Below are 18,927 nucleotides of genomic sequence, written 5' to 3' on the forward strand. Positions count from 1 at the left end.
CAAGAAGATGCAAGGCACCTCTGAGCACCAATGGAGAGGTAACTGTGTGACTTGCTATATGTGCCTAGAAGTGATCATGATCGTATGATATGAGTGAGGACATAAAATATATTTGAACCTAGCGGAGGTGTAAATAAAAATCAGTGCTAAAAAGCCCCAGAAAAATAAACAAAAAAAACTAGGCCCTAAGAAACACGATAAGGCTATGCTTCCTTACTCAACATAATTAGGCACCATGTCAAACCTCTCAAACAACATAATGAATTGAAGCTGATTGTTTGTCCAAGCAACCTAGCAACCTAGTTAGGCAGCATGTCCCCTCAAACCTATAAATAGGTACCCAAAACATACGGTAATCAGCCAGTATGCTCAAAAAACATAACGATGCCGTTTCCCCAAACAAAATTAGGCAGTGTGACTCCCAAATATGATTAGGCAACATCATCTCAAAATATAGTAATTTGCTCCCTCTCTCGAAAAAAAGTTGCCACGTGCCCTCGGGCCAAAACCACAAATAGGCACTGTACCACCAATACAAAGCTAGTTAGAATTATGCAGTAGCAAAAAACAAAAATCTCACAACTGTCTCCTTTGCACATACAAAATTAGGCCATAGCAGGGTATTAAATCACTATTTTAAAAACAATTAAAATCGCTTTTTTTTTGGCTTAGCGCGCTCAATAAATACCAAAAGCTTTAGGAGTTACTATGTGTTGCGATTGCCCGGCAAAAGTCTATGCAAACCGCCCAAAATTATCCCAATTCTGAGAGATTAAATCAACAATTAAAATTGGATGTAGAGAAAGCACAAAAAAATATTAAGAAGGAAAAACAGAACAAATTCCAGGCAGATGTAGAGGGTTGGAATAAAGGTGAGTTTTTGAGTGTAAGGCAGATAGGCCACGAAGTAGATCTAGGAGTAGAAACAGGTCTAGGAAGGCCAATATAGAGCCTAGTGATAGAGCAGTGGTTTTTTTAGGCAGACAGACGGGGACAGAAAACGGGGAAGGAGAGGACGAGGAAGTAGACGAAGAGAACAAATGGTTAAAGGGGATCCTGAAAAGCAAACCAGGGGAACAGTGAAGGAGAGTGAGGAGAAAAAGAAAGTCCAGGAGAGAAGGGTTCAGCCCCCAAGGAATCAAAACAACCGATTACGAACAATGTTATAAATCATACCCCTCATGTGCTCAGCCCAGAATTTTATTCTTTATTTTGGTTTGACCTTTGCCCCTGCAGGTCCGGGTGACTCATTCACTGTGTATAAGGATTTGAATTTCTTTGTCAGATGGCTCCAGTTGTCCCTCATGTATTAATGGGAGGAAAAGGAGCCATGTATAGGAGGTGAAACACCCATCTGCCTAGACAGCATTATAGATAGAGAGGCCCTGATAGTCCTGCAAAGTTCAGCAGATGACATTGGACATTTTGTAGAGGTTGATGAAACCATCAACGATCTTACCACCAGAAATCCCACATCCGTTCATAAAAAATCAAGATACATGCCCCCGCTGTCACATACAACAATCGGCAATACAATCAGCAGAGAGTATATGATATTCGTCACAATATAAATTGCAACAGTGAGCGGGTGATCTATTGTATCACATGTCCATGTGGACTATACTATATTGGAAAAACTAAACGCAGATTGAGTAAACGCATTGGTGAGCATGTAACCAATATACAGTGGCTTGCAAAAGTATTCAGCCCCCTTGAAGTTTTCCACATTTTGTCATATTACTGCCACAAACATGAATCAATTTTATTGGAATTCCACATGAAAGACCAATACCAAGTGGTGTACACATGAGAAGTGGAACGAAAATCATACATGATTCCAAACATTTTTTTTACAAATAAATAACTGCAAAGTGGTGTGTGCATAATTATTCGGCCCCCTTTTATCTGAGTGCAGTGAGTTGCCTATAGACATTGCCTGATGAGTGCTAATGACTAAATAGAGTTCACCTGTGTGTAATCTAATGTCAGTACAAATACAGCTGCTCTGTGATGGCCTCAGAGGTTGTCTAAGAGAATATTGGGAGCAACAACACCGTGAAGTCCAAAGAACACACAAGACAGGTCAGGTATAAAGTTATTGAGAAATTTAAAGCAGGCTTAGGCTACAAAATGATTTCCAAGCCTTGAACATCCTACGGAGCACTGTTCAAGTGATCATTCAGAAATGGAAGGAGTATGGCACAACTGTAAACCTACCAAGACAAGGCCATCCACCTAAACTCACAGGCCGAACAAGGAGAGCGCTGATCAGAAATACAGCCAAGAGGTCCATGGTGACTCTGGACGAGTTGCAGAGATCTACAGCTCAGGTGGGAGACTCTGTCCATAGGACAACTATTAGTCATGCACTGTACAAAGTTGGCCTTTATGGAAGAGTGGCAAGAAGAAAGGCATTGTTAACAGAAAGCATAAGAAGTCCCATTTGCAGTTTGCCACAAGCCATGTGGGGGACACAGCAACCATGTGGAAGAAGGTGCTCTGGTCAGATGAGACCAAAATGGAACTTTTTGGCAAAAATGCAAATTGCTATGTGTGGCGGAAAACTAACACTGCACATCACTCTGAACACACCATCACCACTGTCAAATATGGTGGTGGCAGCATCATGCTCAGGGGGTGCATCTCTTCAGCAGGGACAGGGAAGCTGGTGAGAGTTGATGGGAAGATGGAGGGAGCAAACTTGGAAGAAAACCTCCTGGAGACTGCAAAAGACTTGAGACTAGGGTGGAGGTTCACCTTCCAGCAGGACAACGACCCTAAACATAAAGCCAGGGCAACAATGGAATGGTTTAAAACAAAACATATCCATGTGTTAGAATGGCCCAGTCAAAGTCCAGATCTAAATCCAATTGAGAATCCGTGGCAAGATCTGAAAACTGCTGTTCACAAACACTGTCCATCTAATCTGACTGAGCTGGAGCTGTTTTGCAAAGAAGAATGGGCAAGGATTTTAGTCTCTAGATGTGCAAAGCTGGTAGAGACATACCCTAAAACAGGGATCCCCAACCTGTGGTCCGCGGCCCACTGGTGGTCCGCAGGACGCTTTCAGTTGGGCCGCGGGACTGTCCTCTTGCCCCCGCCCCCTCCGCAGCCGCCGCTGCTGTTATCTCTGGCGGCCGCTTGGTATCTTACATTCCCCTTCTCTCCCTCTTGTCAGCGTGTGAGTCACAGCAGCGCGCCCTGCAGCTGCTGTGACAGAGAGGGAGAAAGCAGGAGAGAAAGAGCGGCTTCCTGTAGCGGCGCGCCGTTACTATGGGAACCGCTCTCTTTCCTGCTTCCTCCCTCTCCATTACAGCAGCAGCGGGGCGCGCTGCTGTGACTTACACTCCGGCGAGAGAGAGAGGGGAATGTAAGACACCGCCGGCCAAGGTAACTGCAGCAGCGGCGGCCGCGGGGGGAGGTGGGGGCTGCTTTACTTGGGCACTATACTGGGACGCTTATACTGGGGCGCTTATACTGGGGCACTATACTAGCTATACTTGGGTACTATACTGGGCACTATACTGGCTGTACTGGGGCACTACTAGCTATATTGGGGCACTATACTGGCTATACTGGGCACTATACTGGCTGTACTGTGGCACTACTAGCTGTACTGGGGCACTACTAGCTATACTGGGGCACTATACTGGCCATACTGGGGCACTATACTGGCTGTACTGGGGCACTACTAGCTATACTGGGGCACTATACTAGCTATACTGGGGCACTATACTGGCTGTACTCGGGCACTATACTAGCTATACTGGGGCACTATACTGGCTGTACTGGGGCACTATACTGACTATACTGGGGCACTATACTGGCTATACTGGGGCACTATACTGGCTATACTGGGGCACTATACTGGCTGTACTGGGGCACTACTAGCTATACTGGGGCACTATACTTGCTATACTGGGGCACTATACTGGCTATACTGGGCACTATACTGGCTGTACTGGGGCACTACTAGCTATACTGGGGCACTACTAGCTATACTGGGGCACTATACTAGCTATACTGGGCACTATACTAGCTGTACTGGGGCACTACTAGCTATACTTATACTAGCTATACTGGGGCACTATACTAGCTATACTGGGCACTATACTAGCTATACTGAGGCACTATACTAACTATACTGGGGCACTATACTACCTATACTGGAGCATACTAGCTATACTGGGCACTTTACTAGCTATACTGGGGCACTATCTACCAACACTGGGCACTATACTAGCTATACTGGGGCACTACCTACCTATACTGGGCACTATATTAGCTTTACTAGGCACTATACTGGGGTAACTGTACTAGCCATACTGGGGCAACTAAACTCCCTATACTGGGGCAACTATTCTAGCTATGCCCCCCCAGTAACCCGCTGTGCACGACGCTGTCCACTAGGACGCTACACCCCCCGCGGGCCCCGGAGAAAAATTTGGTCAGAAAGTGGTCCCCGGGCCGGAAAAGGTTGGGGACCCCTGCCCTAAAAGACTGGCAGCTGTAATTGCAGCAAAAGGTGGTTCTACAAAGTATTGACTCAGGGGGCCGAATAATTACGCACACCCCACTTTTCAGTTATTTATTTATAAAAAATGTTTGGAATGATGTATGATTTTCGATGCACTTCTCACATGTACACCGCTTTGTATTGGTCTTTCACATGGAATTCCAATAAAATTGATGCATGTTTGTGGCAGTAATGTGACAAAATGTGGAAAACTTCAAGGGGCCGAATACTTTTGCAACCCACTGTATGTGAGAAAGACTATGAAAGCCCTTTGGGCAAACATTTTGCAGAATTCCATGATGGTACCCCTGAAAAATTAAGATTCAAAGGAATTATCAAACAAGTGCCACCTTTTCGTGACGGGGACATTGAGAAAGAACTGTATAAAATTGAACAAAAATGGATATACCGCTACATGCTGGGCACAAGGATCCCTTATGGTTTAAACACCGATTTAAACTTGTCATACTTCTTATAGACGTGCATACAGTAGGTCTGTATGAAATACAGGGAATCGTTATGTGTGTGTAGGTCTGAATACCTGTGTTCAAAAATCACTTTCTTCCATGGTTATGTATATCTGCAATATATCAGACAAGTGCTTATGAGTCACCAGCCAAGAGGGGAAAAAAGAAGCAAAGTATATATATATATATTGAATTTCTGAGACATAAAACTATTAAGCAGCTATGTTTCCCCTTTAAAATGTTGTGCATTATGGCATGTACAAATGGGGAGTGATGACGCTTGTCCACAAGCCAATCTGTGCCTTGAGAAAGCCCCTAGGCGGGGCGAAACGTCGGTAGGCGTGGCTTAACATGACGCGCAGCTCTACACCACCGCTACACATGAATGCAGAGCGCTGGGTAGGAATTGTTGGTCCAGATCCTTCACTTCCTCTCTGTATCTGGGCACAACAGGAAGTTATACAGGGGGGTCCAGAAACAGAGTGAGACCCTTTTAAATGCAAAACGTAACCTCTGTCTCATTAATGCTGAACTAATATTTAACAGAAAAGTAGTAATAAAAAGAGGGAGTGCATAGGGATGGGCACTGTGGTATTATCATGGTTTTCTTGGCACAAGAGTGTGCAAGACCCTACAGCGGCATCCACACCTGGAGACCTCTGGCATACTCCCCTGAGTAAACGGATATACTGGAAAATACCCCGGGAGATGGCGAACCCCTCCCTCCCGGTAAAGGCTGCGGATGTGAAGGCTCAGCAGGTGCAACTCTAAGCATAGGAGTCACTCGGACAGCCCATATGGAACTATAAGGAATGTGGTGGTAAGATCATCTGTTGGAAAAAGAAAAAAGTATTGCCTGCAAGTTTTCTTAAAGCGGACATTACCCTATTTTGGGTCCAAGCTGAGAAGTATATACAGAGCGGATAAAGACTGCATAGAAACTTTGAGGCTTGTTGAAGGGAAATTGCCCCTATGGATAGAGGAGGGAAAGTTGCATACCACAGTGTGGGGTGTACGTTTAAGGTGGTGGGCAACCCATAAGCTATTTTGGCAGTGGTGTGGGCGGTTTGCATAGGCTTTTGCCGGGCGATCGCAACACATAGTAACTGCTAAAGCTTTTAGTATTTATTGAGCGCGCTAAGCCAAAAAAGGCGATTTTTAATTGTTTTTAAAATAGTGATGTAATACCCTGCTATGCAATATTAAAGTGGTCTAATTTTGTATGTGCAAAGGAGACAGTTGTGAGATTTTTGCTTTTTGCTACTTCTTAATAGTACATCACAATCTAGCTCCCACTAAATAGGGGGGTTTGCACTATAAATGCAAATGATGGCTCTCCATAGGCTTTTTTAAAGGAATACTATCGATTCACATATTTTTTTCAATTGACACAGGAATTGTTTGGGAAGTGCTGCTAAGTACTGGTGTATACATTTTAGTAGCAACTTCTTTGTTTACTGTTAGCAAAATACATTCAAACTTTGCTGACTGAGCCATGTGGAAAGGGGAAATTCCCCTCACACTTTATCAGTTAACTCTATGTGTAACTCTATGTGTGACAGAGAGAGACAGGACACAGGAGCTACAGCTGTTGGGAGCTCTGTATCTGACTGAAGTGTCTGAAGGGAGCAGAGGAAATGTAACTAATGGTCACAGATTTTTCATACTGTTTTTGCTTTCAGAGTTTGATATGTTTGATATTTGCTTTCTGTAGTCTGATATGCAACTCTGGCTGTGCATTGAAGCAGACACCCCTTCTGCAATTGATTTGTCCCAATATAGCTAAATCGTACCCTCAATAAATTACAGCTTTTGCCTCTGATATTTAACATGAAAAGTAGGACAATGTTTACACAGCTACTTAGACATTATTTGCACACTGTCATTTTAGAACACTTGGGTATCGATAGTATTCCTTTAAGTAACTTAGAATTATGCAGTATACTGTGTACCTCAGACCCTCCCCACCATCCCCTTCTAGAAACTCCTAACCCCAGGCATTTAACTGTTTTGCCTACCCATGGAAACAGGTTTGTGTGTCACCATGGGTGTAAATCACTAACTTTCTGATGTGCCTCTGACAGCAGGAACAGAAGGTGATTTCTCCAGTAGTGTTGGGCCGAACGGTTCGCCTGCGAACGGTTCCATGCGAACTTCCGTGGTTCGCGTTCGCATCCCGCAGGCGAACGTTTGCGGAAGTTCGGTTCGCCCCATAATGCACCATGGAGGGTCAACTTTGACCCTCTACATCACAGTCAGCAGGCCCAGTGTAGCCAATTAGGCTACACTAGCCCCTGGAGCCACTCCCCCCCCTAATAAAAGGCAGGCAGCGGCGGCCATTACGGTCACTCGTGTGCCACTGCCTGCATTAGTGAGAGTAGGGCGAGCTGCTGCACTGTCTCTCATAGGGAAAGATTAGTTAGGCTTAGCTTGTTCCTAGCTGCATACCTGTTCTGTGAACCCACCACTGCATACCTGTTCTGTGAACCCACCACTGCATACCTGTTCTGTGAACCCACCACTGCATACCTGTTCTGTGAACCCACCACTGCATACCTGTTCTGTGAACCCACCACTGCATACCTGTTCTGTGAACCCACCACTGCATACCTGTTCAGTGAACCCACCACTGCATACCTGTTCAGTGAACCCACCACTGCATACCTGTTCAGTGAACCCACCACTGCATACCTGTTCAGTGAACCCACCACTGCATACCTGTTCTGTTCAGTGAACCTGCCACTGCATACCTGTTCTGTTCAGTGAACCCGCCACTGTATACCTGTTCTGTTCAGTGAACCCGCCACTGTATACCTGTTCTGTTCAGTGAACCCGCCACTGTATACCTGTTCTGTTCAGTGAACCCGCCACTGCATACCTGTTCTGTTCAGTGAACCCGCCACTGTATACCTGTTCAGTGAACCCACCACTGCATACCTGTTCTGTTCAGTGAACCTGCCACTGCATACCTGTTCTGTTCAGTGAACCCGCCACTGTATACCTGTTCTGTTCAGTGAACCCGCCACTGTATACCTGTTCTGTTCAGTGAACCCGCCACTGTATACCTGTTCTGTTCAGTGAACCCGCCACTGTATACCTGTTCTGTTCAGTGAACCCGCCACTGTATACCTGTTCTGTTCAGTGAACCCGCCACTGCATACCTGTTCTGTTCAGAGAACCCGCCACTGTATACCTGTTCTGTTCAGTGAACCCGCCACTGTATACCTGTTCTGTTCAGTGAACCCGCCACTGTATACCTGTTCTGTTCAGTGAACCCGCCACTGTATACCTGTTCTGTTCAGTGAACCCGCCACTGCATACCTGTTCTGTTCAGAGAACCCGCCACTGTATACCTGTTCAGTGAACCCACCACTGCATACCTGTTCTGTTCAGTGAACCTGCCACTGCATACCTGTTCTGTTCAGTGAACCCGCCACTGTATACCTGTTCTGTTCAGTGAACAGTTTGGTGTGTCAGTGTGAATTTACCTTAATTACACTACCTGATTGATGTATACACATGCAAGATGTTTTAAAGCACTTTAGGCCTGTCATTTAGCATTCAATGTGATTTCTGCCCTTAAAACGCTGCTTTGCGTCAAATCCAGATTTTTCCCGGGGACTTTTGGCATGTATCCTACTCCGCCATGCCCCCCTCCAGGTGTTAGACCCCTTGAAACATCTTTTCCATCACTTTTGTGGCCAGCATAATTTTTTTTTTCCAAAGTTCGCCTCCCCATTGAAGTCTATTGCGGTTCGCGAACTTTTCCGCGAACCGAACGTTCCACGGAAGTTCGCGAACCCGGTTCAGGAACCTAAAATCGAAGGTTCGGCCCAACTCTATTCTCCAGTAGTGGTATAGATAAAGAACTGTGTTAATAGGAGTTATAAACTTTACCCACTTTGTCAGAAATTAAAAAAAATATATTCTAATATTCTATGTTTCCATAATGTTGAAAATCTCAAGACAATTATACGTATGGGAAGAATTGTCTAGACACATCCATTTTGGCTTTCCTCCTTATCCTTTGCTCTGTGTATCAGTCACCTGGCTCACAGACTGACAGACATTATAACTGTGTGTGGTTATACATGATGAACTGTGAGGAGACATTATCTGATTGTGCCCCTAGACCTAGTATGTTGTTGTTCCACTTTCATGTGCAGCAGCGCCCCTCCCATTCCATGTGTAGCCCCCTCTTCCATGTGTTTCACCCATATACTCAGTGGCGTAGCTACAGATCTCTGGGCCCCCATGAGGAATCTGGATGTGGGCACCTCACACGCGCCAACACCCACCCCTCACACCAATTTACTAGCAACTGAGGGAGTTGAAGCACTATTCACTGTTTGTGTGCATTAGTGCTGTGCTCTACGTGTAGCTACTAATAAGCAGCTACTTATAATCAAAAATTAAATTAGGCTACCGTTTTTGCTCTGCACCCACCACCGCCACCCTCCGATATGGTAGGACATCTATCTTTTGCAGTAATATTGACTGTGTCATCTTAGCACAAGTTGTTTGCTTATGACTAATGCACCTGCCTATGAATACAAGGAATTCACATACTGTGATTCACATACTGTGATTCACATCACGTTTGAAATTCAAATAAATACAAATCAACTGCAGTGCCTGATGGAACTTGTTTCTTCTCTTCAATGATCCATGTTATATACATCTGTCAATAGCATCATGAGCACACAGTTTTCCTAATCAAGGTGGTGTCTGGATGTTTGATACCTCCCGCCTCTAGTGACAGGACTGCATATCTTATAGTGCCGGTAGAACTTACACTCTCCGAATTGATCAAAAATTAAATTAGACAGTGCTGCCCACGGCAGAGGAGGAGGGGTTAACTTACATTTGCAGCCATCTTAGCTACGGTGACCATACGACCCGCTTTACCCGGGACGCTGTGCTAGTTCATTCCCCGCAGCCCCGGAGGCGGAGCCCTGTACTGGAGACTATTTGTGTCTCCAGTACAGGGCTCCGCCTCCGGACGCCATCTTGCCGTAGCCCCGCTCTGCCTGTGAGAGGAGAGCGGGAGACTGAAGGAGGATCGTCCGGAGGAGCTGCACACACACCAGAGGCCGGCTGTGTGAGGGGACTTCTGTCAGGTGAGTACATGCTTTTTTTTTTTCCAGGTGAAATGTGCCCCCATTGCGTTTTTGTGCTGACATGTTTGCCCCCATTGCGTTTTTGTGCTGACATGGTTGCCCCCATTGCGTTTTTGTGCTGACATGTTTGCCCCCATTGCGTTTATTTTGTGCTGACATGTTTGCCCCCATTGCATTTATTTTGTGCTGACATGTTTGCCCCCATTGCGTTTATTTTGTGCTGACATGTTTGCCCCCATTGCGTTCATTTTGTGCTGACATGTTTGCCCCATTGCGTTTATTTTGTGCTGACATGTTTGCCCGCAATGCGTTTATTTTGTACTGACATGTTTGCCCGCAATGCGTTTATTTTGTACTGACATGTTTGCCCGCAATGCGTTTATTTTGTACTGACATGTTTGCCCGCAATGCGTTTATTTTGTGCTGACATGTTGCCCGCATTGCGTTTATTTTGTGCTGACATGTTTGCCCCCATTGCGTTCATTTTGTGCTGAAATGTTGCCCGCAATGCGTTTATTTTGTGCTGACATGTTTGCCCCTATTGCGTTCATTTTGTGCTGATATATTGCCCGCAATGCGTTTATTTTGTGCTGAATTAAATGTTGCCCGCAATGCGTTTATTTTGTGCTGACATATTGCCTGCGTAAACACTGCTTTCTTATGCCTCGCTGTTACATCATTAGGTTAGCTCCGCCCATAGAATGTCATGGCCACGCCCATTTTCAGCGCGGCGCAGGCACCACGTTAGTTGGCGCAGCAGTCCCCCATTTTTTGGCGCGCAGCCCCCCCGTTCAACTCCACGTTTCATGTCACTTCTCTGCTTCCTCCTTTAACTCAGAAGTAGGAAGCATGGGAGTGATGTGGAACGCAAGGCGAGTGCAGCGGTTAAGGCAGCAGCACGGGTAAGTTAACGCCCCCTCTGCCGCGGGCTGTGCTGTCTAATTTAAATTTCTATTACGAATAGCTACCTACTCGTTGTTACATGTAGTGCACAATACTAGTGTGTGTTTTGGGCTATTATCTGTGCGGTGGGGGTAGCAATAATCCCAAACCCACAAACAGTGAATAGTGGTTCTATTCCCTGGGGCCCCTGTAACAGGCGTAGGGCACGCAGTTGAAGCAGTCACTTGCGACCAGGCCTGTGTGCTGGAGGGGCCCATGTGTGTTCCAGACGGCTGTGGCGGGTACTTACACTCACGAGGTGGCAGCATGCCAGAGTTATGTTGTACCTGGAACACACACAGGCCCTTACAGCTCATGGGACTAGTCGTGACTGCAGCCCTCACCCCTGTTGCAGGGGCCTTAGCGAGTAGAAACACTACTAGTGTGTGCGTGTGTGCGCGTGGCGTGCGGCGTGTGTGCGTGTGTATGTTTGTGTGGTTGGGGCTATCATCTGTGTGGTGGGGTTGGCAGAGAAACAGTTCACAAACAGTAGGTGAGAGTCAGGCAGCAACTCACAGAAGGATTGTCTGTTTCTCTCTACACAAGTCAGTCCACAGCACTGGAGGGGGCAGGCGAGCCAGAGAGACCACACTGACAGCAGGCCAGGGGCAGGCTAAGAAATCCACCTCGTCTAATCCACCACCCTGCAGGCCAGGTATATCACATGGGCGGCATGCACTGACTATCTCTGGCTGCGCTGTGGCTCACTTGAGGAAGAGGGGAGTGGCAGGACAGCCAAAGACGATTGCAGTGCCAACTGGAGGGGGTGGCGAAGATAAGTGACACGGCCTTGGAGGAGGACAGTAACGTGGCCGCGGAGAAGAGCAGTGACGTGGCCAAGGCGCAATCGGATGCCTGGCGTGAGTACCTGCCAGCAGCCTGGAACACGCATGGCCCAGGCCCCTCCCACCTGCAGGACTGGTCTCCAGTGAAACCTCTGCAACCGCGGGTCCTACACCCCTGCCTGTACTGTAGCCCTGTCTTTCATTAACAGCTCCCTTGGGCATCAGTTTCCCATTTTCAGCCTCCTCTTTCATTCGCAGCAACCCCTCTTTCATTTTCAGGTACCCCTTAGGCTGCAGCTGCCCATGGCCCTGGCCTTTGTGGCCGTTCCAGAAATTCAGCCATGGAGATGGCTGTGATCCTCCAGCAATATGCCAGTGAGCTTGACAAAGGAAATGAGTCCTGAATCACCATGCGTCACTCTACACCAGCATACATATTTATGAAAGCTCCATAATTCTTTTTGTGGACTTTTTAGCACCATATCAAACTTTGTAATGAATCCTTGATGTTAGATGGTACTGGTCATGTTGGAAGACGTTGGCCACAGGTGTCGAACTCCAGTCCTCGAAGGCCATATATATATGCCAGTGTTTACGGATGGATAAGATGGCGATGCACCTTTGTAAAAACACAGAAACAGCAGGAGCCGAAAATGGTGCAGTATGTCACAGCAAAGTTAATATATTGGATAAAATTGGGTATTCTTAGGTGTTACTAGGTGTGACCTCTTTCTGAAAGGATAATAACTGGAGCCAGGTGCATGCAGGCAAGCTGAGGACCAGGTGCCCTCCAATGAAGGGTAGAAGCATAAGAGGATAAGAGGTGCCCAATGAACAATAAACTGCATTAAAAACAGCTACAAATGAAAATGGGAAGAGGTGGCATACTTCTATTCTTGTCATCGATGGTGACACGTTTTGTGGGTCTCTGTCCACTCCCTGAGGTTAATAAGTGGCAACTATCAATAAAGCCAAAGCTACGAGTGCCAGTGTTTAGGATGGACTGAGAAATGTGTTCTACTTGGTGAATCACACCTTTCCTGAATCAGTCCCATCAGTTATTTTGAGCTGTGCCAAAATAGTGTGAGGTCCTCGGCCCTTGAGGACTGGTGTTCGAAATCCCTGATGTATGCAGTAGCCCATAGTCCCATGGGAAGACCCAACACATCCTAACTATAAAAAAAAACATTGGTGCATCTTTTCTTATGAATCTTTACTTACAAGGCCCGCATCTGTACCTCCAGGCATTGGATATATATACAAATTGTATGTATGTATGTATATATATATATATATATATATATATATATATATATATATACACACAAAATAAACATAAAAGGCGCCCTCCATTGAGCAGTAAATTTCAATAAATAAAGACACCTATACTTATGAAGACTTGCAAATCTCTACTAGATGCATGAACATGCCCTGGGCAATCTCTCTCTAGCTCACTGGTGTAGAAATCAAATACAAAGTGGGCTGAAATTGAACACTGGGACCAAGTTTTGGGCCAATCTCAATGTCTAGTGGCCACTTTCCACCCTTATATAGTTCCCTGGTGTCTAATGGCCCCTGTCCCTCCGCTATACCGTTCCTGGGTGTCTAATGCCAGTTCCCTGCTGTCTAGTGGTCCTCCCTCCAATATACAGTCACCTGGTGTCTAGTGGTCCTCCCTCCCCTATAGTTTTTTTTTATAGCGAACGTCCACTTACTGATAGAAGCCCCCATTCTACAAAAAAAAACCTGTATAGCCTTTGGAGCTGAACTTGCAGCCTCAATAATCTCTGTCCAGTGGTGACCCCAGTTACAGGAACTCTTGGAACACTGGAGGTTATCTTTTTGCTTTATATCCTTTGTTATATTTTGGGGCTCTTTTCATTATCAGCATTTTTATGTCTAACACATTTTGGACTAATCTTTGAGAATACAGAATGATAAGTTAGCGTTCTGTGCTTATCTGTCAAATTTTAAAATGGAAGACAATACATTTTTGTGGTTACATTATATTTATTTAATTTTTTTTTCCATCATTATAATGTGATTCAGGAAAAGATGTGATGTATCAAATGCCGAAAGCCCAATGTGACCTCCAGGAAGAAGATGCACTGCAAGTTCCAGGAAGCTTTGAACGCATGCGCCAGGAAATCTGTGAACTAAAGCAAAAGTTGAATGATTTGGAGAACAAGTATAAGAACTGCCAGAATGCTATGGAGTCGCATGATTCCCAGACTTCCAAAGCAAGCAGCCTTCACTGATCAAGTTGTAAATTAAAAAAATGTCAATGTTTTGTTTTTTTCATAACTATGTTTATTTTTATGTTTTCAGAGTTATCTAGCATACATATTCAGCATATGAAATGTAATATTTGTATTATTTTCTAATATTTTGTTTGCAGTATAGCAAGAATAAGGGCTCTTTGACACTTACCACGTTGCGTTGCATTGGCCTCTCCTACCGCACCTTGCCGCAGTGGCCATTAAAGCCAGTGGTATATGACACACTTCCTGCAGTGCAATGGAAGTGCTACAGCTGACGCAGAAGCTGCAAGGCAATTAATATCAATGGTAACGTGCGGTGCGATATTCAGATGATGTACTCCCTGCCCAGCGTTGTGCACGTGACTGAAGAGTGCGACTTTTTAAAAAGCAAGTTGCCTCTAATTTCCCTGTCAATGCAATCTGCCGCTTATATTCTAAAGTGTGAGTAATGGTGCCAGGGCTGAGGCAGAGGCGAGAGAGGCTCCAGCCTCAGGGCGCAGTGTAGGAGGGGGCGCACAACTCACTCAGCTATCATTCCCCTATTGTGTTTGAAGCAGAGAGAAATAGGAAAAGGGGATACATGGCAGTGACTGCAAGCCAGATAACTAGAGATTAAGGTGTTTGGGGCCCTGGGGCTCCTCTTAGTCTAATAGCCATCAGTGTGTGAAGGCTGTGGTGGGAGGGATGGAGGGGTGCACTTTGGTGTCTCAGCCTTGGGTGCTGGAGGACCTTGTCCCGGCTCTGAATGGTGCAGTGCGATGGGTTGCGGTAGCCTTATTTGCCGTGTGCAAATTGCACTGCAGCTATGTAAAAGGACCCTAAATGGAGTCAGAGTCGATGATTTTTGGATCCACTCCATAGCTCTGCGAGGACCGTGGAGTCGGAACTGGAGCAACTTTGTGTATCTGGAGTCAGTCAGAGTTGAAGGTTTCAAAAACTTGGAGTTGGATGATTTTTGTACCGACTCCACAGCCCTGAGACTTATATTCCTTTTCCTCATATGTTTTTCAGACAGATATTGATCATTTACCTCTTGAACAGTGACATATTAGGCAACATTTAGCAAAAATCTTGTCTAATTTCAATCTCACAGCTGCAGCCTGTAGCTTTTTACTGCCCCATGCAGTAAGAAGTGATCCAAAACCTTTATTGCATGCTCCTTCTGCCCTCCCACCACATCCAGAGCCGGGTTTAGGACAAGGCCATCCTAGGCCATGGCCTAGGGCACCACAGGAGCAAGGGCACCAAAGCAGCAGGCTAAACTGGTGCAGCATTTGCAAGCTTGCAAATGCTGCAATGCAGGGAGATCAGGCGAGCACCTGACCGCGGTACTCTGCTGCTAGCCGCCACCTTGCTCTCTGTGCACATTTGTATTGTGGCCAGCGGCTATGGACTTGGGCAGCATTGGAGCCGGAAAGGAAGAGGAAGATTCTGCACAGGAGATGAGTGGAGAAATGAGTAACACTGATGGCTTGTGGTGTGAAGGTGAGCTGGCTACCTATACTGAAAGGGGGGTGGGAAATGGAGGGATTAAGGGAGCCATTTGGCTACCTATACTGAAGGAAAGGAGTGAGGGGGACAGGGGTCATCTGGCTACCTATACTGAAGGGGGGGGGGAGGTGGCTGGTGACAGTGGCATTGGGTGGTAAAGAGTACAAATCCGGCCCTGCCCACATTACTGTCAAGAAAGCCTCAGGATCGCTCGCGCAAACATATTATCTTTCTAATCTACCTTCAATCGTAATATCGGATCAAAAATATCATCTCAATAGATTTTCATGACATTTAAACGGTTAAAGGGAACTTAGGGCTTGATCCATTAATGTGAGGGAGCGCTCATTAAACAGAAGAGCAGCTGCTATGCACACCTTTCATAGCAGCTCTCGCTGTAAGGAGCGTGCCTTCCTTAGTTACGCACATTGCTTACATAGCAACCAGCGTAACTTTAAAGAGGAAGTGTCACGAAAATCTTAAAATTTAAAACACATAGAAATAAGAAGTACATTTCTCCCAGAGTAAAATGAGCCATAAATTACTTTTCTCCTATGTTACTGTCACTTACAGTAGGTAGTAGAAATCTGACATTACCGACAGGTTTTAGCTAAGTCCATCTCTTTATGGAAGATTCTCAGCATGGCCTTTATTCTTTATAAAGACATTCCTTGAAAAAGATTTATACAAATATGCTGGCCAGCCTCCCTGCTCACCGTACACTTCTTTGGCAGTTGGATGGAGCAGCTGCCATTCACTAAGTGCTTTTAAAAATAAAGAAAACCCTGAGAACCCCCTCATGAGAAGATAGGCTAGTCCAAAATCTGTCGGTAATGTCAGATTTCTACTACTTGCTGTAAGTGACAGCAACATAGGAGAAAAGTAATTTATGGCTCATTTTACTCTGGAAGAAACTTACTTCTTATTTGCATATGTTTACATGCATTTTAAATTTCAACATTTTCGTGACAGAGGTCCTTTAAATGCGTGTGGTCCTGTGAAATATCGGGACCACGATACTTCACTAGCGGATGCTACTATGTTAATTAACATAGTGGTGGCCGCAAGTGAAGCATTGCGATTGCGATACTTCACAGGACCATAGCGTTGCTATGTAAGCAGTGTGCATAACTAAGGAGGGCAGAAGAACGGCCTCTATGCTCGTTTTACATAGTGCGCATAATGGCCACTCTTCTGTTTAACGAGCGCTCTATGTTATTAGGCTGCGCTGCTTTAACAGCACAGCTTAAAGTGACCCAGAGATGAAAAAAAACAAAAGATTTGATACTTACCCAGGGCTTCCTCCAGTCCAGCCCCATAAGCTCACCTGAGTCCCGTGCCATCCTCCCGCGGTCTGCCGCTCAGCCACGATCAGCCCCGGTAACAGCTCAGTCGCGTCCAGTCTGGGTCTTATGTGCATGCATGAACCTCCCACACATGCGCAGAAGACCCAGACTGGACGTGACAGCTGTGACCGGGGATGATCGCGACCGGCATACGATCGATGAACGGCATACCGCGGGGGATGACAAAGGACTCAGACGAGCTTATGGGGCTACAGGAAGCCCCAGGTAAGTATCAAATCTTTCATTTTTTTCATCTCTGGAACACTGTAATGAATCAAGCCCAAAAAAATCTGATCTTATGACAATGTAGAATTATGTATAATGGTTTATGTATTAGAATTATAGGTACCCATAAGCTCATCTATTTTCTCATTGGATTCCCTGCAGAATTGATTTATCTGCTGGGAATCAATTCCCACAAAATGTCCAGTCTATCAAATTTTTATTTATTTTTACCAAAATTGGGCCTAATGTTCAAAAAAATTCCACACAAGTGTTCTCTAACCTCTTTTTCACTTTGTTTATTTAACTTTATTTCTCTCCTAGCAAGAGAAATGTACTATGTACTTTAGTACTTAATGAGGTGAGAATGAGTCATTCCAGGTCAATTAATTATGGGTCTCTTTTGTTTACTGGGTGCTAAAAGGGTATTGTGCAAACAAGGTGAGATAAGGAGTCCAGACATTTAGGCTTCTACACAAGTCCAACAACACCACAATCCACATAACCTGATGAAGCACATGACCTGTATGTCCACATGCCTAGACGCCTAAACAACCAACTCAATTATCATACTGCACACGCAAGAGGAATGACGGATTACACATTCAAAACAATTACAAGTCTTGTACACAGTCACCAACTGCATGATATCGGACCAACATAAATCCGACAGTTGGATTAGGGAAACCACCTGTTATCAGTTGCTCATCAAGGCACGCGTACACGTGCCGTATTATCGTCCAAAAGACTAAACTCAGATGATAATCAGGCTGCAGATTGGTACGTGTGTACTTAGCTTGACAAAAGTTGAACCCTTCAGGGCTATAGCCACACATGATAAAGACTTAACAGGAATCTTATTATTGTACTCTGAGATTTCAGCAGATGTGATCCCACATTATTGATTGGTATAAAGGTATTACGGTATGTGATAACTTTCTATCGTGTCTGTTTGTTTTTGCTTATTCTGCTTTGAAATTTAATAAAAATGATAATCAATTAAAAAAAAAATCACCTCTTTAGGCCTTTATCTCACCTAATGCTGGGGATACACGGTACGTTTCTGTACCGTGTATCGACCAGCTGATCCGGCCAGCTGATAATATTCAGCTGGCCCGATCAAGCCGATTGACCCCCGCCCGCTCGATTGCCGCCTGCGGACAATGGCAGGGAATCGAGCGCTGATAAGGAAGCGCCGGCGGGGGCGAGCGGTAATCGATCCGCGCGGACGAGCGGGGACGCGGCTGGGGTCGATCCGGCGGCTAATCGAGCCGCCGGTCGACCCGTGTATCCCCGGCTTAAGATATTAAACTTGTGCCCAACCACCACCATACCAGCTTGTACACAGCTGCCTCCTCCTATTGTTCTACCCCTTATGCTGGGCATACACAGCGCGATAGTTGCTATCAATCGAGCCGCTGATGGCTCGATTGCTAATATTCAACCTGTCCGATTCCGTGCTCGATCCCCGCGGGCGGACAATGGAAGAAACGAGCGGCTGATAAGGAGCTGCCCTCGGGGACGAGCAGGAATCGATCCACGCGCCCACGCGGACGAATGGGGACGCGTCGTCATCAAGCGCAGAATTGCACCGTGTATGCCCAGCATTAGGGCCTTTACACACTGCTCCATTTGCACTGTGTTTCGCATACATTTTTTAAATTTCAAGGTCTTTTGAAAAATCATGAAAACCATGATGACCTGTACACACTGGTGCAATGCATTTTTTAAAAAACGCAACCGCATTGACTGCATCGCTTTTTAAATGCTGCATTTG

The 18,927-nt window shown here is 45.6% G+C and overlaps 1 protein-coding gene across 1 annotated transcript in view; it reads left to right on the forward strand.

The window, feature by feature from the left end:
* The window catches only part of LOC137561059 (fibroblast growth factor receptor 1-like), an 87,328-nt gene extending 73,208 nt beyond the window's left edge, over positions 1-14,120 (forward strand). The window contains exon 6 of the mRNA XM_068272286.1: positions 13,880-14,120. Within this exon, the coding sequence (XP_068128387.1) occupies positions 13,880-14,088 (209 nt within the window). The 3' untranslated portion in view covers positions 14,089-14,120. The remainder of the gene's footprint in view (positions 1-13,879) is intronic.
* Positions 14,121-18,927: the final 4,807 nt, after the last annotated feature.

This window comes from Hyperolius riggenbachi, chromosome 3 (genome assembly GCF_040937935.1).
Source record: "Hyperolius riggenbachi isolate aHypRig1 chromosome 3, aHypRig1.pri, whole genome shotgun sequence".
Classification (NCBI taxonomy): Eukaryota; Metazoa; Chordata; class Amphibia; order Anura; family Hyperoliidae; genus Hyperolius; species Hyperolius riggenbachi.